This window comes from Salvelinus sp. IW2-2015, linkage group LG23, assembly GCF_002910315.2.
Source record: "Salvelinus sp. IW2-2015 linkage group LG23, ASM291031v2, whole genome shotgun sequence".
Lineage (NCBI taxonomy): Eukaryota > Metazoa > Chordata > Actinopteri > Salmoniformes > Salmonidae > Salvelinus > Salvelinus sp. IW2-2015.
This window is the reverse complement of record NC_036863.1, coordinates 25,795,498-25,822,448: the sequence shown is the minus strand read 5'-3', so window position 1 is coordinate 25,822,448 and position 26,951 is coordinate 25,795,498. Positions and strand designations below refer to the sequence as shown.

General features: G+C 42.0%; 1 protein-coding gene across 2 annotated transcripts in view; it reads left to right on the top strand.

Annotated features, from left to right (window-relative positions):
- Positions 1 to 26,951, top strand: part of LOC111950690 (glycerophosphodiester phosphodiesterase domain-containing protein 5) — a 50,279-nt gene that overhangs the window by 13,881 nt on the left and 9,447 nt on the right. For both annotated transcript variants that reach the window (XM_023968490.2, XM_023968491.3), the window contains exon 2: positions 19,730 to 19,907. In XM_023968490.2, coding sequence (XP_023824258.1) covers positions 19,788 to 19,907 — 120 coding nt within the window. In that variant the 5' untranslated portion in view covers positions 19,730 to 19,787. The remainder of the gene's footprint in view (positions 1 to 19,729; positions 19,908 to 26,951) is intronic.

Here is a 26,951-nt window from a genome sequence, read left to right as displayed (position 1 = left end):
TGGTCAGCCAAATGACCATGGTCACCAGAGTGCGAATTACGGGGAGCCCAGGGGGGTCTTAGACCTCCTGAATGAGACATGAGACCGCCTAAATGCAACAGTCAAACTAATGCTAATTTAACCATTCTCCTATTTGTTTATAATACAATTTGAGACGAGGCAACGAAGAATCGTCTTCAGGTCCTGATTGGCTCGCCCCGACTGGCCGTTAGATTGGGGATGAAACCCGGAGGACAGGCTGGCCGATGACCCAATGAGGGTGCAGAGCGCCTTCCAGAATCGGGATGAGAACTGAGGACCATGTCAACCGGAAGTCCATGGATCTGGAAAATGTGCTGGACCATGAGCTAGGCCGTCTCCTTGGCTGAGGGTAACTTGGGAAGGGGAATGAAATGGGTGGCTTTGGAAAACCTATCCACTACCGTAAGGATGGTCATGTTGCCATCGGACGGAGGGAGACCAGTGACAAAGTCCAGGGGTATATGGGACCAGGGGCGGTGAGGAACAGGGAGTGTTTGAAGGAGGCCTGCCGCAGCTTGCCGTGGAGTCTTACTCTGTGCACACACAATGCAGGCGGCGATGAACGTGGAGACGTCAGGAACCATGGTGGGGCACCAAAACCATTGTCGGAGGAAAGCCAGGGTCCGGTGGTAGCCGGGATGGCTGGTGAGGTTAGAGGAATGAGCCCAGGGCACTAGGAGATGGTCAAATTAAAACGAGTGAATAACCGAGCCCAATGAGCCTACCTTGAGTGGAGGCGCTTGGTGGTGCGGAGATATTCCAGATTCTTTTGGTCGGTCCACACTAAGAATGGATGTTCTGCCCCTTCTAGCCAGTGTCTCCACTCCTCCAGCCCCATCTTGACCTCAAGAAGTTCCCAATTTCCCACGTCGTAGTTCGTCTCAGCGGGATTAAGACAATGGGAGAGGAAGGGTCAGGGATGCAGCTTTTGATCCTGGACAGAACGCTGGGAAAGGACGGCCCCCACTCCAACGTCCGAGGTGTCGACCTGCACCACGAACTGACGGGACAGGTCCGGATGGATTAAGATGGGGACTGTGGTGAATTGATGCTTGAGATCCGAAAATGCCTGGTCAGCAGCTGGGGACCACGTGAATGAAAACTTGAGTGAGGTGAGTGCAGAGAGGGGGGAAGCCAGGGTGCTGTAGCGGCGGTAGAAATGAGCAAACCCCAAGAAGCTTTGAAGCTACACTCTGGAGGTGGCTTGGGGTCACTCCACCACCGCTCTCACCTTGTTAGGATCCATCTGAATGTCCCCTGCAGCGATGACGTATCCCAGAAAAGAGATAGTGGAGGGATGGAATTCACATTTTCAGCTTTAACAAACAGCGGCGTTCCGAAGGTCCAACTTCGAGGAAATGGTCGCCCCCTGGAGATGCTCGAAAGCCGAGGAGAAGAGTGGTAAAGGGTAACGTTTCTTTACCGTGATGTCATTAAGCCCCCTGTAGTCAATACACAGGCGCAGAGTCTTTCTTCTTGTCCTTCTTCTCCACAAAGACACACGGAGAGGAGAGAGCAGTGCGAGTAATAGGAGATGGGAGACTCCCTGTATGGCCCACAGCTTACCTCCGTCATGAAATCCTCCAGACTAAGGCAAACGGTGGATTGTTGCTCCCACACCACCCTAGCCCAGGCGAGCACCCTCCTGGGCATCAGCGTTATAAGATACGCTATCCTCGAATGATCCAATGCAAACAAAGATGGCTGTAGCTCGAAGATGAGGGAGCACTGGGAGAGAAACGCCCGGCAGGTTCCAGGATCCCCAGCGTAGTGCTCATGGAGGAGGTAAGCGGGATTCTTGGGAAACTGGGGTAGGCTGGGGAGAAGCACCACTGGTAGAGGAGTTACTGGGAGTCTGGAAGGTTACCGTTGTGGCTTGCTGCCTAGTAGATAGTAGAATTGTTCCAACAATGCATGGAAGGCATGGTCATGGCATCCCGCCAAGATATGGAGTCCCTCCACAAGGTTATGCAGTAACTCCTTGTGTCTTCCAATGGTGGCTCCTTGGAGGGAGACAGTGTTGTGGAGCTTGTCCGAGTCTGCTGGGTCAGTCATGGCCAGTTCGTACTATAACGACTCAGGATATGACCCAGATGCAGACACCGGAGGTAGATAGTTCGGTTCTTAGAATATATATTATACAAAGGGGCAGGCAAAGTGCAGGTCGAGGGCAGGCAAAGGTTTGTAATCCAAGGCAGAGTCAATCAGGGACAGAACGGCAGGCAGGCTCAGGGTCAGGACAGGCAGAAAAGTCAGAACCGGGAAGACTAGAAAAAAATGACTGGAGAAATGGGAAATACGTTTGTAAGATCTGACAAAGCAAGATGAAATGGCAAAGACAAACAGAAAACGCAGGTATAAATACACAGGGGATAATGGGGAAGAATAGGAGACTCCTTGTAGGGGGTGGAGACAAGCACAAGACGGATGAAACAGATCAGGGTGTGACGAAAAGCGGATTTATGTGATTTTCAAGATTTCTTTTGGCCTTTTTAGTTGTGATTACAAACCTTATCAAAACATAAGGCCTATGGGCTAGGCTACATGAGGTGTGTGACTACGATTCGAAAAAGTCACACAAAAAAGTGATAATATATCATAAGTGATTGTCACCCATCACACTATTCTTGATTTAATCTTGTCTTTACATATACTAAATAATATATGTGTGAAATTTGTTTTGATTTAGAATGGGCCATTATCATGCACCTGTCTTGATTTATTTCCATGCCAGCCAGGTAGGCTATACTCCTGTTGTAAAGATATACTCCTGTTGTAAAGATAAGCAATGTGATTAATATTAGGAAAGTTGAGAAATAAATATAGTAGGCCTAGCCTATAGAAAGCTAATGGGATCTTCCTCTATTTACTCTTTTCTCTCGTAATTGCTAAGCTTATGGAAATGTTGCGCAACATGAGCTCATGGGCTCTCATGAAGTTTGAATTGATTTTAAATTACATTTGCATTGATGTCAGAGTGATTAGAGGGACAATAGAGTGCTGTGTACCAGGCAGTTAGCAAGTTTGGTTGGCTACTAATGACCATTAGCAGCATCAGAGCTTGGAGAAGACTAATTACCGTGACTAAACGGTCACATGGAATTTGACTGCCTTCATGACTCGTCACCGCCGGTGTGGCGGTAATACGATCACGCAAAAGCCCTACACATGTCCTGGTTTTACTTCCTGCTTTGCTCCTATGGGTACAGTCGCAATGGCCGGCAGTCCACCCATTATGCCATCATTGTCTTGAATGAGATCACCCGTTCTATTCAATGAAGGGATTCGACTAATCTGGCCTGAGCGCCCAGGTAGGTGTGTTTTACTCCATTTGGAACCGGGCTGCCTCCCAGGCATGAGCCAGCACATGGGGTCATGAGTAGGATTCTGTTTGAAGTTCTCAACTGCATAATCCTCACGTCCTCTCCTCGTCTCTTTCTCAAAACACATTGGATGAGAAAGCCAGAGATCCTCTAGCTTTCTCATTCAATGTGTTTTGAGAAGGAGAGAGGATGCAAATTGGGATCTTCCCTTTGTTTTACATAACCCCAAGGTTCTCAAACCTTCTAGCTCGAGTGCTACTGCCCTATAGTTTTTCAATCCAACCCAACCCTAATCAACATCACCTGTTGGAGTGAAAACCTACAAAACGGCTGCTCCCRAGGAACATGTTTGTAAATCCCTTGTCTGAGTGACAGTGTGAATGGCATAGTAACTGTGTAATTGTTGTTTTATAATAACATTAAATTGTTCATAAAGAATTATTGAACTACAATGTTATTTCTTGAAAATTTCCTCAACAATGGTTGGATGTAATTGCTGCCACCACAGAGGCTGGGAGTACCCGTCGTTGACCTTGACCTAGATGTTCTCCCCTCAGCATCCACTCCAGGGTGATCCGATAAAAGACCAGTCTGTATTGTCTCTAGAGAGACAGAAAATAAATACATGACAATGTTATGTACAACAATCAAGAAAATAAATAGGCCTAGGCCTGTACAACATAAAATATAACAGGCTCAGGGATCATTAATCATGTTAATTTATAATCCGTATTGATGATGGCACATACATTTAGGTAATTTTAGCAGATGCTCTTATCCAGAGCAACTAACAGGAACAGTTAGGATTAAATGCCTTGCTCATGGGCACATAGGTGGATTTTTCACTATATCGGCTAGGGATTTGAACCAGCAATCATTCTGATAGGCTACATGCCACAATACTATTGATGTCTCTCTTTGTCTGTACAGAATGTACAGTATAGCCAACTCATTGTTCAAAGGGTTTTAGTGGTCAGCTGTTTTTCTTTCTCTTTTGTGTGGGTTTACAGGCTAATTAGGATATTATTGGTATAAAAGCTAGACTGGCATTTGCAAGTAACATGTTCTTCTCTACAAGCACTATTGACTTTATACTTCTTACACCTTTTGGTAATATAAATTATTGTTTATGTAGACCCAGATTGTGAAGTGTGCGTCCTATACATTTTATTTCTATGGCGCGCATCCTAGCCAGCATGTCATCATTGTCAGACCCTAACCCTAACTTGAAGGGGACTACAGTAGCCAGTTAAATTATGGGGTGTAGGCAGGATAATTGAAAATACAGTTGGAAGAGTGTCATTAGGTAGGCTATTTATTTATTTTTATCTTAGAGAGTAATATAAATATACTCTGAGCAATGTTCCCTCAAAAATGTTTCTGCATTGAGCAAATTTCAGGTCTGCTGAGCGCAAACTTGAATGTTGTGAAAATTCTGTGCAACATCTGGTGCGTGTTAACTTGTGAACACTGAGGCTGTACCCGCTTTAAGTTCCAGCTATTTGATCATAGTGTAAGTGGTCTACCATAAAAAACTATGGAGAAGATTTATCCCATAACATTTTAACATTGAAATAGCTGTTCTATCATTCAGCCTACAGTAGCTGCAAGTGTGTGGGGTTCAATGTAGGCCTACATTCCATGAGACTTTTGACAAAAACTTTTAGGGATTGACATTAACCTGTTTATCAACTTGTCCTCTTTGCTTTGATCTCAAAACAAGCACATCTACTCATGACCACTCATGCTGTAAACACAGTCCAGTTCAAAGTGATTGGCACAGATCCATATATGACAATGGTCTATTTGCCGATAGGGATACTGCAGCTCTGATTGGTTATGTCTGTGTAGAGTATGGGCCTGAGTCATGCCTGTCAATGCAATAGAATCCTACTCCATTGCGCCCTGCCTACAAGAACATTTCTTGCATAGTTCATTTTGTTTCGATATGTTGCATTGAAAGTGGCTGATAGTGCATTGATTCGATCACAATTCCCACAGTAGATGGGAAAAAGTATAGTGTTAAGGGGAAAACTAGAAAGTTGAGTGAAGTTCAGTCTCGTGCTTCTCTGCGCGAGCTGATAGTTCTTCTGGGTGGCGCTCACACGCACCCATCTTAGAGGTAACATTGCCTGTGAGTAATATTAGCCCAAACCTACGCTTCAGAGAGCTTTCCATTTAGACCGTCAGGTGTGGCACAATGTTTCCAGTTGATCCTGGGCATTCTAAAGAAAGTTTCCAGCACACCAGGATTGATGTGAGACAAGAAATCGGAGTGTTTAATTACACACATGCCATCTTCTACTGCATTGTCAGTCTGATTTTCTACCTCCTCCATTATCGGAATAAGCTGATCCCTTTCTCGACAGCTGACACATTCTCTGTCTGTTGGTAGAGGTTGGCATCTCCCGCAACTGCACCACCAGTCACCGTGCGTTTTGGGAAAAGCCTGTTTCCTCGACATCTGCTCGCTCCTGTCTCTCTGGCTCATTTCTCCTTCTGGTCTCTCTCTAGCTAATTTCTCTCGGTCAGCTGCAAATGGAATAACTCAGCCTCAGTATAATCCGTCACAAACCGATATGGCACGAGTACTATTCTGAAAAAAAAGGCAGGTCTCCAATTTCCTCTTCGTTCTTGATCTGACATTCTTTACTCTAATTAAATTTGATGAGGGCAGCAAATACTGTGAGGGAGTGAGAACAGAAAATGTATTGTTTACATCCTTCAACCACGCCCACCTTGGAAGTCCCGACCTAGGTCCTGACTCGCGGCGCGCATTAATCAACTTCCTGGAATTAAATATGAAAATAACAAAATACGTTGGTAAAAATAAGTTAGCTACTAAAATAAGTTAGCTGAAAAATTGTGCCGAGAAAGTAATTACAAGGACTATTGTGGTCATGGGAGGCCAGAGCGGTGTGTTTGGGAGGTATTTATGATGAACTTTGATGTTGCATGGGGTTTCTATGGGGAAGACTGGTTTAGAATCAGCTTATTATCTACATATAAATACTCAAGCAATGGACCTAAACACTGTCTGGGGTACTGACAAACAACCAGGCAAGTGTTATAAAGGGCCCAGAAGTGTATTTCCGGTTGCCAAGTCATTTATGGGTTCTATGCCTTTAGTTTTCCATGTGGACCAATTTATCAGTGAATTCTGAAAAGCTATCCTAGGATTGTTATATAAGGTTGTGTTTTTAGGAAGTGATATTGGTTCTTGTAGAATTTGTTTAATTTTCTTCCAAATTGTTATAGTGTTCTTAACTATGTAGTTAATGTTCTTCGATTTATCCTTTGAAAATAGACACGTGAAAAGATTCTGGGGATGAGCATACGCATCTTCAATATGTACCCATTGTTCCTCTTTAGTGCATTTAACTATAAACTAAGTATATCAAACATTAGGATTTTCCTAATATTTAGTTGCAATAATATTGAGTTCAGGCATGAATGCTACAAGGTGTCAAAAGTGTTCCACAGGGATGCTGGCCCATGTTGACTCTAATTCTTCCCACAGTTGTGTGAAGTTGGCTAGGTGGACCATTCTTGATGCACACGGAAAACTACTGAATGTGAAAAACCCAGAAGTGTTGCAGTTCTTGACACAAAACGTTGCGCCTGGCACCTACAACAATACCCCGTTCAAAGGCACTTAAATCTTTTGTCTTGCCCATTCACAGTCTGAATTTCACACACAAATAATCCATTTATCAATTGTTTCAAGGCTTAAAAATCCTTCTTTAACCTTTCTCCTCCCATTCATCTACACTGATTGAAGTAGTTTTAACAGCTGGATTCAGCTGGTCAGACTATGTCATGGAAAGAGGTGTCCTTAATGTTTTGTATAGTCAGTGTATGTCGCAAGTAAAAGCCTTAGGTAGCGAGTTGATGCAATTCCAAGTCTGGAAGTTTAAAACCACCCTCAGTCTTAGGAAGATGTAAAACTTTCCTTTTTATTTTAGTAATTTTATTTCCCCATATAAAGTCTGTTATGACCGAGTATACTTTTTAAAAGAATGTCTTCGGTGGGGTAATTGGTTACCGAAAATAAATAATTACAACTTTGGCAGCCATGCCATTATAAAGAGGTTTATTCTACTTGTAAGATTTATGGGAAGATTATTTAATTTAATTAGATCTGCTATAAAATTGTTGAGTAATGGAATTCAGTTTTCTTTATATGTTTGTTACTTATTTAGCATCTTAAGTATTTAATATTTTTTGTGGTCCACTTAAAGGATTGCTGTAGATAGTGAGTTATTACTTTCTTTTTTTCACATGACTTTTATATGCTTTTTTTAAATTCTGAAAATATTTTTAGCTAAGGGGTCATTGAGTTTTCAATATTGGTCAGGTATATCAGGAGTTAATCTGCAAATAAGTTTAGTTTATATTCATGTTTACCAATACTGATATGTGTTACGTTTGGGTCCTGTCTAATTCTTTCTGCAAGCGGTTCAATTGCTAGTACACCAGGAGGGGGGAGCGAGGACATCCCTGTCTTCTGCCCCTTCCTAAAGCAATTCAATCAGATAAAGTATTATTTGTGTATATTTTTGCTTTAGGACATTTATACAACCTTTTTATTACTTTTATTATTTCAGCTGGAAAGTTGAAAGCTTCCAAAGTTTTGAATAGGAAAGGCCATTCAAGATGGTCAAAACCCTTTTTGTCATCAACAGCTATTATTGATAAATCTATATCTTGTTTTCGTTGTGTATTGTATTAAACTGAAACATGCTGTCACGCCCTGACCTTAGATATCTGTTTTTCTATATATTTTGGTTAGGTCAGGGTGTGACTAGGGTGGGTACGCTAGTTTTTGTATGTCTATGGTTTTTGTATGTCTAGGTGTTTTTGTATGTCTATGTTGACCTGATATGGTTCCCAATCAGAGGCAGCTGTTTATCGTTGTCTCTGATTGGGGATCATATTTAGGTAGCCATTTTCCTCATTTGTGTTGTGGGATCTTGTCTACGTATAGTTGCCTTAGTGCACATCAGTAGCGTCACGTTTCGTTTGTGCTTTTGTTTGTTTGTTTTGTTTTGCTGAGTTTCGGTTTTATTAAAATTATGTGGAACTCTGTGCACGCTGCGCCTTGGTCTCATCATTACGACGATCGTGACACATGCTCTTGTATATTGTAAGTGTCTATTTTTAATAAACCCTGTTTGATTGATATGTATCAAGTCTAGTCAAACTTTTGCCATTCTATTGCTTATAAGCTTTGTTATTATTTTATTGTCAGAATGTATTCAACTTATGGGTCTGTAATCAGCAGGGCCTCTGTATTCAACTTATGGGTCTGTAATCAGCAGGGCCTCTCCAGACTTTCCTGGTTTTAATATAACTTAAATAATTGTTTGATACATGGAACTAGGAAGTACTGAATTGCGTGACATGTGTGTTGTCATTTGTGTAAATAGGGGGTTACTTTGGCCCAGAATGTTGAATAAAATTCTATGGGAAAGCCATCCATTCCTGGTGCTTTTCTCTGTGCTAATGTTTTAACAGTATCTAATATTTTTTCTTGGGTGATCTCTGTTTTTAGGGATTTTTTGTTGTCTGTTGATAAGTGCTTCAGTTGTTGAGTCTAAGAAGGCTATAGGATCCATTCAACTGTTTAATTCTGATTTATATACATTTTCATAGAAGCTTTTAAAATGGTAATTAATCACATTATTGTTTCTAATTACCACTTGTATCTTTAACTTAAAAAATTATAACTGGTTTAGCATGTATTTGTTTTGTGAGAGCTGCGAGATGTTTACCAGGTGGATGCATGTCACGGCCGTTTAAAGGAGTGGACCAAGGTGCAGCGCGATTGGAATACATCTTAATTCCACGAAGAACACTTAACAAACTATCAAACGAAACGTGAAGCCAACGTAGTGCTCACAGGCAACTGAACATGGACAACTACCCACCAAACCAACATGGAAAATGGCAACCTAAATAGGATCCCCAATCAGAGGCAACGATAAACAGCTGTCTCTGATTGGGAACCCACTCAGGCCACCATAAACCTACAACCCCTAGACAATACAAAATCCCCATAGATAACAAAAAACCCTAGATAAGACAAAAACTAAACAAACCTCCCCTTGTCACACCCTGACCTAACCAAATAATAAAAAAAGCAATATAACTAAAGTCAGACGTGACAGTAGCCCCCCCCCCCCACCCCCCCCCCCCCCAAAGGCCGGACTCGCCGCCCAAACCTAAACGGGAGGGTCTGGGTGGGCATCTCCCCGCGGTGACAGCCCCGTTGAGGACGCAGACCGCGCTTTACCTCTGGCTTGGCCAACTTTGTGGCGCCTCTAGACGGGGACCCTCGCAGCGGCCCGGACAGGAGGTGACTGCGGCTCCGGACAGGAGGGCGGCTCCGGACAGAGGGCGCTCCGGACAGGAGGGCGCTCTGCGCTCCGTACTGTCGAGGCGACGCCTGGAGGCCTCGTGCCATGGATCCTCACTGGAGCCTCGTGCCATGGATCATCACTGGAGGCTTCGTGCCATGGATCATCACTGGAGCTTCGTCCATGGATCATCACTGGAGGCTTCGTGCCATGGATCATCACTGGAGGCTTCGTGCCATGGATCATCACTGGAGGCTTCGTGCCATGGATCATCACTGGAATAGAGAGACACACAGGAGGCCTGGCTCTGGGAGAAGGCACCGGACTCACCAGGCTGGGGAGACATGCAGGAGGGTTAGGACTTAGCACAGGCACCGGACTCACCAGGCTGGGGAGACATGCTGGAGGCCTTGTCCTTGGCCGAGGCACTGGATATACTGGGCCGTGGAGGCGTACCGGCGGTCTCGAGCGCAGAGCTGGCCCCACCCGTTCTGGCTGAATGCCAGCTTCCACCCGGCAAATGCAGGATGCTGGCACCGAGCACACCGGCCTGTGAATGCCCCGCCTCGACACCGTGAGCATCACCCCATAGCACAGGGCCTGACCAGTCCCATGCTCGCCACGGTAAGCATGGGGAGTTGGCTCAGGTCTCCAACCTGACTCTGCCACACTCCCCGTGTTCCCCCCCCATTTTTTTGGGGGGGCTGCCTCTCGGGCTTCCTTGCCAGCCGTGTTCCCTCGTACCGCTGGTTCCCCTTTCCTGCTGCCTCCGCTCTCCTGGCTGCCTCCACCTGTTCCCATGGGAGGCGATCCCTTCCAGCCAGGATCTCCTCCCATGTGTAGGATCCCTTGCCGTCTAGGATGTCCTCCCATGTCCAGTCCTCTCCTCCACGCTGCTTGGTCCTTTTTTGGTGGGTAGTTCTGTCACGGCCCGCTTAAAGGAGTGGACCAAGGTGCAGCGCGATTGGAATACATCTTTTAATTCCACGAAGAACATTTAACAAACTAACAAACGAAACGTGACGTCAACGTAGTGCTCACAGGCAACTAAACATGGACAACTACCCACCAAACCAACATGGAAATGGCAACCTAAATAGGCTCCCCAATCAGAGACAACGATAAACAGCTCTCTCTGATTGGGAACCCACTCAGGCCACCATAAACCTACAACCCCTAGACAATACAAAATCACCATACAAAATCCCCATAGATAACAAAAAAAGAAAGCAAATATAACTAAAGTCAGGGCGTGACAATGCCATTAAGTAGTATTCTTTATTTGAGTTAACCTGTAGTTGTAGGCTTTCTTCAAAAGTGTAAGATCGCACTGTTTAAGTTCCGAATTTTCTTTTTACCTTGGAAAGATATTTTGTGCTTTTTCTAAGATAGATTTTAAAATGAAAGAAAAAGAAATCACTAAATCAGATTAAATTTGTGCAGAGTATGATATTATCATCCCTCTAATGTATGCCTTAGTCGTCCCAAATTATATCAGGACTTGGCTTTTCTCTGTCCTGTATGTATACATTTGTAATGGTAAAGGTTTAAAAAAAGAATTTTTAACGTATAATATATTTCGTGTCCGGAAGATGCACTCTGTTCGTTCTCTAAACTCTATCCCTAAGTGTATTTTTTAATTGGTGTATTAAAACATGATACCAGAAAATGATCCGATATCACTTTACTGAATCCAGTAAATTGTTGAGTGCATTACATAGGGAATAGGGTTGCCATTTGGCTGGCCCAAAGTAGTGCACTACATGGGGAATAGGGTGCCATTTTTGTAAATAATTCTTGAATAACTTTTCTTACTTTGAGAAAAAAAGGAATAGTGTTTTGTAGTTGGGAATAATAATCTCCAGGTGTCCTGTTAATAATTTTTTTTATATCAACATTTTCAGCCTCTTTGGAGGCTCTCTAAATTTGCCTTTTTTATTACTACACTATGGTTTAAAAGTTTGGGGTCACTTAGAAATGTTCTTGTTTTTGAAAGAAAAGCACATTGTTTTTGGTACATTTTTTAAATATCATCAAATTGATCACAAATACAGTGTAGACATTGTTAATGTTGTAAATGACTATTGTAGCTGGAAACGACAGATTTTTTTTATGGAATATCTACATAGGTGTACAGAGGCCCATTATCAGCAACCGTCACTCCTGTTTTTCAATGCCTGTTTTCCTAACGTTGTGTTAGCTAATCCAAGTGTATCATTTTAAAAGGCTAATTGATCATTAGAAAACCCTTTTGCAATTATGTTAGCACAGCTGAAAACTGTTGTTCTGATTTAAAGAAGCAATAAAACAGGCCTTCTTTAGACTTGTTGAGTATCTGGAGCATCAGCATTTGTAGGTTCGATTACAGGCTCAAAATGGCCAGAAACAAAGCACTTCCTTCTGAAACTCGTCACTCTATTCTTGTTCTGAGAAATGAAGGCTATTCCATGCGAGAAATTGCCAAGAAACTGAAGATCTCGTACAACGCTGTGTACTACTCCCTTCACAGAGCAGCGCAAACTGGATCTAACCAGAATAGAAAGAGGAGTGGGAGGCCCCGGTGCACAACTGAGCAAGAGGACATTAGAGTGTCTAGTTTGAGAAACAGACGGCTCACAAGTCCTCAACTGGCAGCTTAATTAAATAGTACCCGCAAACACCAGTCTCAACGTCAACAGTGAAGAGGCGACTCCAGGATGCTGGCCTTGAGGACCTTGAGAAATTCTCTGATCTGATTGAACTCTTTTGCCTGAATGCCAAGAGTCACATCTGGTGGAAACCTGGCTGTACTCTATATCATCTACTGCATCTTGCCATCTTTATGTAATACATGTATCACTAGCCACTTTGAACTATGCCACTTTGTTTATATACCCTACATTACTCATCTCATATGTATATACTGTACTCTATACCATCTACTGCATCTTGCCTATGCCGTTCTGTACCACCACTCATTCATATATCTTTATGTACATATTCTTTATCGCTTTACACGTGTGTGTATAAGGTAGTAGTTGTGGAATTGTTAGGTTAGATTACTCGTTGGTTATTACTGCATTGTCGGAACTAGAAGCACAAGCATTTCGCTACACTCGCATTAACATCTGCTAACCATGTGTATGTGACAAATAAAATTTGATTTGATTTGGCACCATCCCTACGGTGAAGGATGGTGGTGGCAGCATCAAGCTGTGGGGATGTTTTTCAGTGGCAGGGACGGGAGACTCGTCAGGATCGAGGKAAAGATGAACGGAGCAGAGTACAGAGATATCCTTGATGAAAACCTACTTCAGAGCACTCAGGACATCCGACTGGGGTGAAGGTTCACCTTCCAATAGGACAACGACCCTAAGCACACAGCGAAACAGTTCATTCAGCCTAATTTACTGCCTTTTAAGCAAGCCATATCAACTATGTTTTTTTTTAAACAAATGTGGTTTCTACTGACAATTGAGATGTACAAACTATGGCATAAGGTGACGACGAGCGCATAAGAGGCAATCCATAATTTCGATGAAAACATTAATGAGCGAGCTAGGACGGACGTAGTCAATAAAACTTTATTCATCACTTTTGAAATGTACAGCGACAATTCGGAACATGGACTGTTCTTACAGTATTCTCCCATGTACACAAAGTCAGAACCGTAGGATAAATAAAAGGGGCATATAAGCAGACAAAGAAAGCTCTTACAATATTTGATGATTACATTTCTCTAAAACAGGCTATAGGCTACATGTGCACCACCAAGTCAGAACAGTACGCTAAGTTATGAGGGGGAAAGGGACCAAATTATTAGGGTGCGGTACATGGGCTACTAACAGCTTACTACACAACATACACTTAGTATTATTTGCTTAGCTACAGTATACATATCTCCCTGGCATATTACATAATATATGCAGCAGCATACAATACATTTTTGGACTCACTTTGTTGTGCTGTGCTCACTTGAAGAGGAAGTTGGTGCTGCGGTCCCTCTTGTGGCCAAATTTTGTCATCAAACTTTGTCATCAAAGTCTGGCATTCTCTGGATTTATGGTGCTTTCAAGACAACTGGGAACTCTGAAAAAAACAAAGGGTGAATCATGATACCGGTGATCTTCAGGTCGGAGTTCTAGAAAGAGGACCGAGTTCCCGACTTGGAATTCTGAGTTGGATGACCGATCAAAATTTATTTTCCAGCCGGAGCTAACTTTTTTCCAGGGTTCCCAGTTGTCTTGAACTCACTGAAGTCTGATATTTCCCAGGACCGAGTTTCCAGTTGTTTTAAACGCAGCAGAAGTCATGTGGGATTGAACCGTTTCTGGCCCATGGTGTACTGCGAGTGAATATTTATCCTTTTAAGCTTGGAAAAGAGACCCTTAAACCCAGACGTGGACCACACACCCTCTCCACTGAATAGCAGTCTAGTGATTGCTTTGCAAAGCTTGCAGTTAGCCACTGATTCCTTCCAAACCACTCCTTGTTGAATTTGCAGTTTACAACTTGTGTAATGTTAATAGCCGATGAACACCGATATGTTTTATCTATAATTTGGCCAGGAGATTGTCGACTTGATTCATGATAATGACCATACAGCTACACTCTTCGAAAAAAAAAGGTTACAAAAGGGTATTTTGGCTGTCCTCTGGGTTCCATGTAGAACCCTCTGTGGAAAGGTTTCTACATGTAACCCAAAAAGGTTCTACCTGGAACCAAAAAGGTTTCTCATTTTACATTCTAGTCATTTAGCAGACTATCTTTTTCAGAGCAACTTACAGTATTCGTTTGTGCTGGTCCCCCATGGGAATGAAATCCACAACCCTGGCATTGCAAGTGCCATGCTCTACCAATTGAGCCACACAGGACCTATGAGGACAGCTGAAGAAGTATTTTAGGTTCTAGATAGCACCTTTTTTCTAAGCGCGTGCACCTTCCAGCCTCTCACATCTTCAATCTCACTCTCTGTTTCTCCATTCTGAGAATCTGTCTGTTAGGAGATAAGGATCAGGGGGAAATGTACTGCTCTCTTTGTCTGGGAAGATTACCCAGGAAATGGGCTCTTGTCACTGTTCTATGTCCTCATGTGACAGCCATTCACTGAGGGAACACTGACGCTCACCCAGTCCGCTGGTGTGATTAAAAAGACCAATCAATATTTCCGTGCTTATCTCATTTAGGCTGGCATGGTAAATCAACAGAGTAGAGGAGATAGTGGAAATGTAGCTGTTGGCAATGATTGATAACGTTAGTTCTCATGAAGGATTGATTTTCAGCTTGAGGTCAAGAAAAACTAAGAGGATTTCGCTGATGTATAGAGCTGCGATAACCGGAAAAGTATCAACACCGACCATACCAGGCTCCTCAGAGGAGGAAGGGAWGGACCATCCTACTCAGTGAATTTCATAAAAATATTAAAACATTAAAAAGGTTTTAGATAAAACAATATATTCAGATGTCACCAAATAACTGCTTAAAACACAGTTTTGCAATGAAGGTCTCCAGTAGCCTCAACAGCCATCTCTGTGGTAGCACCATGGTGTATCTAGAGGACAGCTATTTTCCATCCTCTTCTGGGTATATTGACTTCAACACAAAACCTAGGGTTAACTAACTTTAGCCACTGTTTGCTAAAAATCTATGGAAGTGAATAGGGCATGTGAGCACATTTTTATTTATTTCTGAATCACTTTTAAGTACTATCAAACCAAATATGGAGTTGATTTGAACTGATTTCAGGCAATTTTATTTTTTGTAACATGATCACATGCCCCCATCACCTCCATAGATTTTTAGCTAGCAGTGGCAAAAGTTAGCTAATGTTTTCTAATGGCTGTTTAAAGACAACTGAACCATGGATTGCAGTTTCTCCTGGCCCATAGACTACTTACAGGGTGAGGAAATATGTAAAATGGTGAACTACTCATTTAACATTTTAGTTTCGCTATAGCTTTTTTCTTATTGAATGATGTGACAACTCAACAATGTAGCTTCTCTGCCTTTATTACTAATAAGTTGTGTGGACGATATCACTGATTGTTGGAAGTGTTCATACTGTAGTTTGTTGTTATGGTTCCCAGACAACCAGATGGTCACACACAAATTGTATCTGTGTTAGCCAGCCACATGCAATCTCCAGCTGTGAGACCTGTTTTATTTCACAGCTCAGAAGATATAATGGACCAAAAGTGCAATCATGTTCTGTTTTAGAAGTAATCAATACTTTTATTGAGTGTTGGAAAGAGTATCACGTGGTTTGGCGTAGCCTCTTGTGACAGCCTCAGCTAATTTGGTTCTGGGTGCCGAGTTAATAATAATTGATGGGAAGGCTGAAACTTGAAATTGTTCACTCATTTACTATGGGACTAGGCTGCTTTACCCAGCTTTATATTCATCATGTGAGTATGTTTTACCTGCCATCTCTGCTATGTCAGGGGACCTCTCCAGTTTCTTGTTTGTTTGTTGCTCATAAATATTTGAGTGGTGTTTGTGTACTGTAACTACTAACTCCTGGAGGTGTGCTCTGGTTACAGTTTAATACTTCTGGTCTATGGCTTCTAGGCTAATTTGGCTGTGCGTCCAACTGCAGCTAGAAAGATAACTAAAGGTCACTGGTTCACAAAATCGACTCTGTAGACAATTGACCCTTTTTTGTTGTGTCTATGTAATATGAAGCCATGAGAAAGGTTCATACTACAGTAGTTGCATTGAGCCACTTTCAAAGGTATTGTTTACGGTAATGTTGTATACTGCTGTTTAAATGATTGTCAAGATGAAAATGTTGAACCAAAGAGTAATACAACAAACGAAGGACATTCATTGACTCCAGAACAGAAGTGTTTGAKATTTGAGGAAATGTTTCCATCTTCTCCAGAGGGGTGTGAAAGAACTCTTTTCATTTTTAAAATTTATTTCACCTTTATTTAACCAGGTAGGCTAGTTGAGAACAAGTTCTCATTTGCAACTGTGACCTGGCCAAGATAAAGGAAAGCAGTTCGACACATCCAACACAGAGTTATACATGGAATAAACACAAACATACAATCAATAATACAGTAGAAAAGTCTATATACAGCATGTGCAAATGAGGTAGGATAAGGGAGGTAAGGCAATAAATGGGCCATGGTGGCGAAGTAATTACAATATAGCAATTAAACACTGGAATGGTAGAATGTGCAGAAGATGAATGTGCAAGTAGAGATACTGGGGTGCAAAGGAGCAAGATAAATAAATACAGTATGGGGATGAGGGAGTTTGATGGGCTATTTACAGATGGGCTATGTACAGGTGCAGTGATGTGTGAGCTGCTCTGACATCTGGTGCTTAAAGCTAGTGAGGGAGGTAAGAGTCTCCAGCTTTAGTGATTTTTACAGTTTGTTCCAGTCATTGGCAGCAGAGAACTGGAAGGAGAGGCGGCCAAAGGAAGAATTTGCTTTGGGGGTGACCAGTGAGATATACCTGCTGGAGCGCGTGCTATGGGTGGGTGCTGCTATGGTGACCAGTGAGCTGAGATAAGGCGGGGCTTTACCTAGCAGAGACTTGTAGATGACCTGGAGCCAGTGGTTTTGGCGACGAGTATGAAGCGAGGGCCAGCCAACAAGAGTGTACAGGTCGCAGTGGTCGGTAGTATATGGGGCTTTGGTGACAAAACGGATGGCACTGTGATAGACGGCATCCAATTTGTTGAGTAGAGTGTTGGAGGCTATTTTGTAAATGGCATCACCGAAGTCAAGGACCGGTAGGATGGTCAGTTTTACGAGGGTATGTTTGGCAGCATGAGTGAAGGATGCTTTGTTGCGAAATAGGAAGCCGATTCTAGATTTCCTTTTGGATTGGAGATGTTTAATGTGAGTCTGGAAGGAGAGTTTACAGTCTAACCAGACACCTAGGTATTTGTAGTTGTCCACATTCTAAGTCAGAACCGTCCAGAGTAGTGATGCTGGACAGACGGGCAGGTGCGGGCAGCGATCGGTTGAATAGAATGCATTTAGTTTTACTTGCATTTAAGAGCAGTTGGAGGCCACGGAAGGAGAGTTGTATGGCATTGAAGCTCGTCTGGAGGTTAGTTAACACAGTGTCCAAAAATTGCCAGAAGAATACAGAATGGTGTAGTCTGCGTAGAGGTGGATCAGAGAATTATCAGCAGCAAGAGCGACATCATTGATGTACACAGAGAAAAGAGTCGGCCCGAGAATTTAACCATGTAGCACCCCCATAGAGACTGCCAGAGGTCCGGACAACAGGCCCTCAGATTTGACACAATAAGCTCTGTCTGAGAAGTAGTTGGTGAACCAGGCGAGGCAGTCATTTGAGAAACCAAGGCTGTTGAGTCTGCCGATAAGAATGTGGTGATTGACAGAGTCGAAAGCCTTGGCCAGGTTGATGAATACAGCTGCACAGTATTGTCTCTCATCGATGGCGGTTATGATATCGTTTCGGACCTTGAGCGTGGCTGAGGTGCACCCATGACACGCTCGGAAACCAGATTGCATAGTGGAGAAGGTACGGTGAGATTCGAAATGGTCTGTGATCTGGCTTTTTGTTATCTTGGCTTTCAAAGACCTTAGAAAGGCAGTGTAGGATAGATATAGGTCTGTAGTAGTTTGGGTCTGGAGTGTCTCCCCCTTTGAAGAGGGGTATGACCGCGACAGCTTTCCAAGAGGACATTTTTAAACACAACCAAGACAACCAATATTTTGGGAAGGATGAAGTGAGTAGGAGCTGGACGTGCTGGGCCTCTTTCTCGGGTATACTGTTATTGTAACAGGCTGTTGTGAAATGTGCTGATGTGTGCTTGGTTGCCAAGTGAAGTCTTGGGCGATATACCGTATACCGGTGTATTTGAAATATGATTTTCAATACCGTCCCACTAAAGGGGCCCACTAAAGCTCTAAGCTCCCCGTGTGTTATGCCACTCCTTATAACTAGATGTGCCAAATAAATTATCTGCAGCTCAGGGGTCCAGCTACGTATTTGGTTTTCTAACTTGCTAAGTGGCTAGATGGCAATATTAAGCTTCTTAGTTATAGCAGACAATCAATCCCCTCCTGGATCAACATCCCTGCTGTCTAATATTTGTTTTGTGAGTGCAGCAAACTGTGAGTAGCCTTTCAAGATATTTGTATAACTTTATGAGCTGGGTTGTCTGTCCTTGCAATTTGTATATGTTTGCTTGCGCTTCTTAGCATTTAGCTAGTGTCCGCTATGGGAATTTTCTAGTAATTTGTTAGCATTTGTTGGGACCCCAACCCCCAAAATTAGAGTAATAAATATACACTGCTCAAAAAAATAAAGGGAACACTTAAACAACACAATGTAACTCCAAGTCAATCACACTTCTATGAAATCAAACTGTCCACTTAGGAAGCAACACTGATTGACAATATATTTCACATGCTGTTGTGCAAATGGAATAGACAAAAGGTGGAAATTATAGGCAATTAGCAAGACACCCCCAAAAAAGGAGTGANTGCTAATTGCCTATAATTTCCACCTTTTGTCTATTCCATTTGCACAACAGCATGTGAAATTTATTGTCAATCAGTGTTGCTTCCTAAGTGGACAGTTTGATTTCACAGAAGTGTGATTGACTTGGAGTTACATTGTGTTGTTTAAGTGTTCCCTTTATTTTTTTGAGCAGTGTATATAATACTGTATACCCGGTATGGTACAGGAACGGTTTGAAAATCAGGATACCGCCCAACCCTAGCAGAGAGAGCAACCAATCCACTGATCCACAACCCGACTACCCCTTACATGACTAAGTCACAGTATTCATGCAGGTTTTATAGGGTTCCTGTTGTTCCTCACAACGATCACCATGGAGTTCAGTTAATGAAAAGACAGGCACCATGTTGAGTAACTGGAAAATGTAATAAATGGTCTTCTACACAAACACTCTGACAACAAATTCCTTTTGGCCCATCTTCCTTCAAGATATAATATTTTCAAATTTTCCTTCTACTTTCTCCTCTCAACATTATTTCTCCAGTCTTGAATTATCTTCAATATGTTTCTGACTCCTGTCTTTTTTCCCTGCAGTGTTCCCTGTTCAGTGTGGGATGCTAGCGGACCGGTGGCGAGCCGAGGCTGAAGGAGCATGGTGAAGCACCAACCCTTGCAGCAGGTCTATGAGAAGCAGCTGTGTTTGTCCTTCCTCACTGGGATCTATGGCTGCCGCTGGAAACGCTACCAGCGTTCCCATGACAACAGCTCCAAGGTGAGAGTAAAGACGAATGCAAATGTCACAAGATGTTCTGTTGTGGACAAATTATGGGTGTATTGGTATGTTCTCTTCTCATACCAATCAATGGAATATCTGAGAGTTAGATTGTCCTGACCTTTAATTGCACATGCTGGCAACATGCCTGGACTTGTTACGGACTACCACTCTAGTCCTCAATCAGTCAACTGGCTTATTATTAAAGGGAGTGATGTACAGAGAGACCTGTCGTCTTGTCTCCTCTCATCGCCGTGTGGCACAGACTGGGGAAAGCTAGGCCTCAGTATCAAATTCCAAAGGAACTGATGCCCTTTCACTCACCTAATCAAACTGAGACAAACTGATGCCCCTTTAAGGAGTAAAACATATATAACCCGTACTGAATGACTGTAAGACATAATATCTATTTACCCACATGGATTGAGGCCAAAACAGGGGATCTGTGCTAATGATGCATGGCTGGAAAGCCTGCGTTAATAACTAGACTTTGAGCTCAATAGAAAACGCTTTGGATCTCCTCATCGGACATTTACTGAGCAGCATGAGACCGCAAATAATCAATGATAATGATGAGTTACCGATATAGGGATTGATACACCTTCACAAGCACAGTTTGTGTGTGTAGGTGTGTCTGTGCGTGTGTGTGTGTCCCTGTACAGGATGTAGAACAAAAGTCGGCTAGCCTGTTTATTAGGCTGTCATTAGCACTACTGCAGCACCTGATTTAGCTCCAAGTACCAAAGTGGAATCACTATGTTTAAACCAGAATGATCTTTCATGAACTGGTTACCGTCTGATATGTTTTTATGGATTGGCTACATTGAGATTTTAGTGTAAGCAATGAAAAGCTTGGCAAACGTCAGCAGCTGTGTTGAGCTAAATGATGAAACCAGCCTTGCTCTCAGTGGACAGTTTTACAAAACTTTGCTTAGCTTTTATTTTAGGCCACTGGCATGAAAGTAGGTATTTGGGCAGTGTAGGGCTACGAGCAGTGAGGGGCAACAGTAGTAAAAATGTCACTACACAACAGAAGTCTGTTAATTGAAGAACTGCCTTGTTCAGACCACGAGTGACAGATGAATTTCCAACACTGATAGTGAGGCTTGTTTGTAAGCAAAACAAAGCCAGGAGACGTATCACCTGCAGGGAAAGAACAGTGAACTTGTTTTGGGGACTTAGATACAGTAACCTGACACGTGTGAGATGGAGCACAACGATATCAGTCAGCCTGCCCAGCAAGAGCCTGCCTGAATGACCCCTACCTTAGATATATGCTTCCTGGAGATAAATAACATATTATAAGCCTTATAATAAGACATTATAGTTCATAGGTGCTTATAACAAGTAATAAAGTGTTATACCTGTCAGCTTTCTGTAAAATGTTACCATGTACTGTATTTTCTTGTCTAGAAGGGTGCAGAGTGTAGAGTGAGTAGTGTGCATTGCTATAGAGGTCAGTGTGTACTATAACACTCAACTCACTAAAGGGCTAGCAGAACATAGTTCTGCCCATCCTGCATTGAAACCTTATCACACCTCAGGAATAATTGAAACGTTTACCATTTGTCTGATTCTGTTCTGGAGGCCCAGAAATCTTTTCAAGCCTCTTCATACAAGAAAAAAGTGACAGACAGACAGGCAGGCAAGCAAGTATTTACCAAAAGCAAAAGTCTGAGTTATCCAATGCATTCAACCTTTCAGGAAAGCTTTATTATAGCTACCGTCCTTGTTAAATTGTTAAATTTATCCAATAGCATACTTTAAAAAATGTAATATTATTAAATGTAACTCAAATGATATTTTCTGTAAATAGTGGTCTGTAAAACTTTGCTCATTGTAAAGTATTAGGTTTATGGCAGGCATTGGTAGCCATAAGCTTGTTGTAGAAGTCAATGGGGGTGTTTTAATATAATGCTTCTACCCAGATTCCCAGCTGTGTGTGCAGACTGCTGTTCTTAACTTGTCATTGGACTACAAAAACCCAGTATGTTGTCCATAAATTAGGCCAGTTAGTAGGGAATGTGTGAGCGGGGCAGTAATGAGGTGCTGACCAAGAGGAAAAATACAAACACACAGCTGCACACCTGCTTTCCCTCTCTCCATTTACAAAGCACTCACTCACACGCGCACACGTGCACACTCATGCACATAGACATTCATATCATCCAAATACACATCAATGAGAATCACATGTACATCCCTACACATTCTAAATGCAACTCTCTTACAATACCTATCTCTCTGACTCTTATTATTAGAGTTCATTCTGCTATTGACTTGACCATTGAGAGTGCTACTGTGATTCCCAGGCCTGAGTTGACCCTCCTGTGTTTGTATATCATCGCTTTCTCTTCTGGTACTTAGTGGTATTACTTTGAGTGGTAGGTTGTTATTTCTCAGAAACAGGTTACCTCTGTCCTGCTCTTCAAGCCCATAGAGAACTTTGTAATTAATGACCTAGAAACGCTTTCGCTCAAGATTAGCAAACCATAAAGCAGCCCATGCTGAACAAGTTACATTTCCAGCTGGAGTTGGATTCATAGCTCCATCAGTTGTCATTGAGACACAAATTATATTTGTCCTATTTTTATGTACCTATTTTCATGTAGTACCATGCTCCTGATATGGCAAAATCCATAGGATAATAAGTGTGCATAGTACTGTATCATACAGAAGTGAGATGTACACGTCAGTCTGAGGAGGTTTGCCAGAAATGGTAGGTAGTCATACTGTTTCTCTGACTTAGCTACTTCATTGTGATGAATCAATGTTCTTCTCAATAGATGAAACAGTGTGGTAGGGCAGCACTGTCTAGCAGGGTTATAATTAGCAGGCTGTGAAGACGTTAGAGAGGGAAGGAGAATGAAGCCAAGGCACAGTCTGGAGGAGGAAGTGATGGGATTAGAAGGACGTCAGAATTAGACGTCATCAGCTTGGTGACAATGGCACTGTGCTAAAGACTGACTTCCTGTATCATCGATAGTGTGGTTGGTTATGGTTGTGTCTGAAATGGCCCTACTATACTGTAAAATGACTTCCACAGTGACTGGCTGTGCACTGGGCTGGTTGATGTATCTCACATATCGGCAAAAAAAAGACTACACCTGGAAAGGTGCAAAGATGTCTGCAAAATGATTCATTTCGACTCGGCATAGGGATGCTTCCTGTTTGCCCAATATGACTGGGGGTACCTAAGGACCAGAGTTGAGAAACAGTGAAATGTGCTAATGTGCACTTAGTGTTTGTCCAGTGGGAGAGTGTTTTTCAGTGAAACTTAAGAGAGTTAACTCTGAGCCCCATCATCCCTCTATTGATAAACCAGTAACCACAGATGGTCTATGGAGCTCAGGGAGAAGAACCAGGCTGGGGTCACTGGCTGGACTTCATGGTTTTCAGGAACTACTATGTGGATATTTCTACCCCCTTGAGTTTTAAAGGTGTGTGAGAGGTATGATCACCCACTGTAATGTGTTGTCTGCGAAAGGTGCAGAAAATATTATTATCCTTGGTTCTCTCCCAGCACTAGCTAACTTCCTGAATTAACGGAATCGAAAATAAAATTCAACCCAACCCTGCTTCCTCCAACTGTTCTTGAGTGAGTGTTAGATTCATAATGTGGCTGTAGTCCTACACCTATGCACTTTCACCTCAGCGTAAGTCAACCTTAAACCAATTAAATAAAACCTGACATTGTCAGAGCCCCTTCCCCATGTCACTTTCTATTACCTCTATTTGTCACATTAGGTCCAGAGTCTGACATTACTCCTTTTAGTGCCATGAAAAAGTGTTTGCCCCCTTCCTGATTTTCTCAATATTAGCATATTTTTACTTATGCTGAATGTTATCAGATCTTCAACCAAAATATTAGATAAAGGGAACCTGAGTTTACAAATATCAAAAATTGTACTGATTTTATTTATTTAATTAACAAAGTTATGCAACACCCAATTCCCATGTGAAAAATAAATTCCCCCCTTACACTCAATAACTGGTTCTGCCACCTTAAGCTGCAATGACTGCAACCAAATGCTTCCTGTAGTTGTTGATCAGTCTCATATCACTGTGGAGGAATTTTGGCTCTTCCACTCTTGCATGCAGAACCGCTTTAACTCAGCAACATTTGTGGGTTTTCAAGTAGAGGTCGACCGATTATGATTTTTCAACGCCGATACCGATTATTGGAGGACCAAAAAAAGCCGATACCGATTAATCGGCCAATTTTTTTATAAATTAAAAGAAAAATTGTAATAATGACAATTACAACAATACTGAATGAACACTTATTTTAACTTAATATAATACATCAATAAAATCAATTTAGCCTCAAATAAATAATGAAACATGTTCAATTTGGTTTAAATAATGCAAAAACAAAGTGTTGGAGAAGAAAGTAAAAGTGCAATATGTGCCATGTAAGAAAGCTAACGTTTAAGTTCCTTGCTCAGAACATGAGAACATATGAAAGCTGGTGGTTCCTTTTAACATGAGTCTTCAATATTCCCAGGTAAGAAGTTTTAGGTTGTAGTTAGTTATTATAGGAATTATAGGACTATTTCTCTCTATACGATTTGTATTTCATATACCTTTGACTATTGGATGTTCTTATAGGCACTTTAGTATTGCCAGTGTAACAGTATAGCTTCCGTCCCTCTCCTCGCCGCTACCTGGGCTCAAACCAGGAACACATCGACAACAGCCACCCTCGAAGCAGCGTTACCCATGCAGAGCAAAGGGAACAACTACTCCAAGTCTCAGAGCGAGTGATATTTGAAACGCTATTAGCGCGCACCCCGCTAACTAGCTAGCCATTTCACATCGGTTATACCAGCCTCATCTCGGGAGTTGATAGGCTTGAAGTCATAAACAGCTAATGCTTGAAGCACAGCGACGAGCTGCTGGCAAAACGCATGAAAGTGCTGTTTGAATGAATGCTTACGAGCSTGCTGGTGCCTACCATCACTGTCAGACTTCTCTATCAAATCATAGACTTAATTATAACATAACACACAAACACGAGCCTTAGGTTATTAATATGGTTGAATCCGGAAACTATCATCTCGAAAACAAAAAGTTTATTCTTTAAGTGAAATACAGAACCGTTCCGTATTTTATCTAACGGGTGGCTTCCATAAGTCTAAATATTCCTGTTACATTGCACAACCTTCAAAGTTATGTCATAATTACGTAAAATTCTGGCAAATTAGTTCGCAACGAGCCAGGCGGCCCAAACTGTTGCATATACCCTGACTATGCGTGCAATGAACGCAAGAGAAGTGACACAATTTCACCTTTTTAATATTGCCTGCTAACCTGGATTTCTTTTAGCTAAATATGCTGGTTTAAAAAATTATACTTCTGTGTATTGATTTTAAGAAAGGCATTGATGTTTATGGTTAGGTACAGTCGTGCAACGATTGTGCTTTTTTCACAAATGCGCTTTTGTTAACTTATGGATGAAATCCCGTTAACGGGATCGATTTGACAACAGCCAGTGAAAGCGCACGGCGCTGTCACTGCCATCAACAGAAATAGACCAAAGCGCAGCGTTGTGAGCGTACATATTCCTTTATTTATATGACGCCGACAAAAACAATAAACAATCCAAAACAACCGTGAATCTAAAGGGCTATGTTCCACAAACAAAGTTAACCTCCCACAAAGACAGGTGGGGAAAAAGGGCTACCTAAGTATGGTTCTCAAGAACCCTAACCGGCCAAAACATAGAAATACAAATAATAGAACTAAAGAACATAGAATACCCACCCCAAATCACACCCTGACCAAACCAAATAGAGACATAAAAAGGATCTCTAAGGTCAGGGCGTGACAGGCGCCAAATTCAAACAACAGAAATCTCATAATTAAAATTCTTCAAACATACAAGTATTTTACACCATTTTAAAGATTAACAATAAGTTTATCTCACCACAGTGTCCGATTTCAAAAAGGCTTTATGGCGAAAACATACCATGCGATTATGTTAGGTCAGCGCCAAGTCACAGAAAAACACAGCCATTTTTCCAGCCAAAGAGAGGAGTCACAAAAAGCAGAAATAGAGAGAAAATGAATCACTAACCTTTGATGATCTTCATCAGATGACACTCATATGACTTCATGTTACACAATACATGTATGTTTTGTTTGATAAAGTTCATATTTATATCCAAAAATCGCAGTTTACATTGGCGCGTTATGTTCAGTAATGTTTTGCTTCCAAAACATCCGGTGATTTTGCAGAGAGCAACCACATAAATTACAGAAATACTCATCATAAATGTTGATGAAAATACAAGTGTTATGCATGGAATTAAAGATATACTTCTCCTTAATACAACCGCTGTGTCAGAATTCAAAAAAGCTTTACGGAAAAAGCACACCATGCAATAATCTGAGTACAGCGCTCAGAGACCAAACAAGCCATACAGATACCCGCCATGTTGTGGAGTCAACAAGTCAGAAATAGCATTATAAATATTCACTTACCTTTGATGATCTTCATCGGAATGCACTCCAGGAATCCCTGTTCCACAATAAGATGTTGTTTTGTTCGATAAAGTCCATCATTTATGTCCAAATACCTCCTTTTTGTTGTCATGTCAAACGATGTATAGAATCAATCTTTAGGATGTTTTTAACATAAATCTTCAATAATATTCCAGCCGGACAATTCCTTTGTCTTTAGAAAGGAAAAGGAACACAGCTAACTCTCTTGGCATTCTGCCAGACACCTGACTCAAACAGCTCTTATTCTCTCCTCTTCACAGTAGAAGCCTGAAACAAGGTTCTAAAGACTGTTGACATCTAGTGGAAGCCTTAGGAAGTGCAATCGGACCACATTTTACACGTAATATTGGATAGGCAAAGACTTGAAAACCTACAAACCTCAGATTTCCCACTTCCTGGTTGGATTTTTCTCAGGTTTTTGCCTGCCATATGAGTTCTGTTGACTCACAGACATCATTCAAACAGTTGTTTTCTATCAAAATCTACTAATAATATGCATATCTTAGCTTCTGGACCTGAGTAGCAGGCAGTTTACTA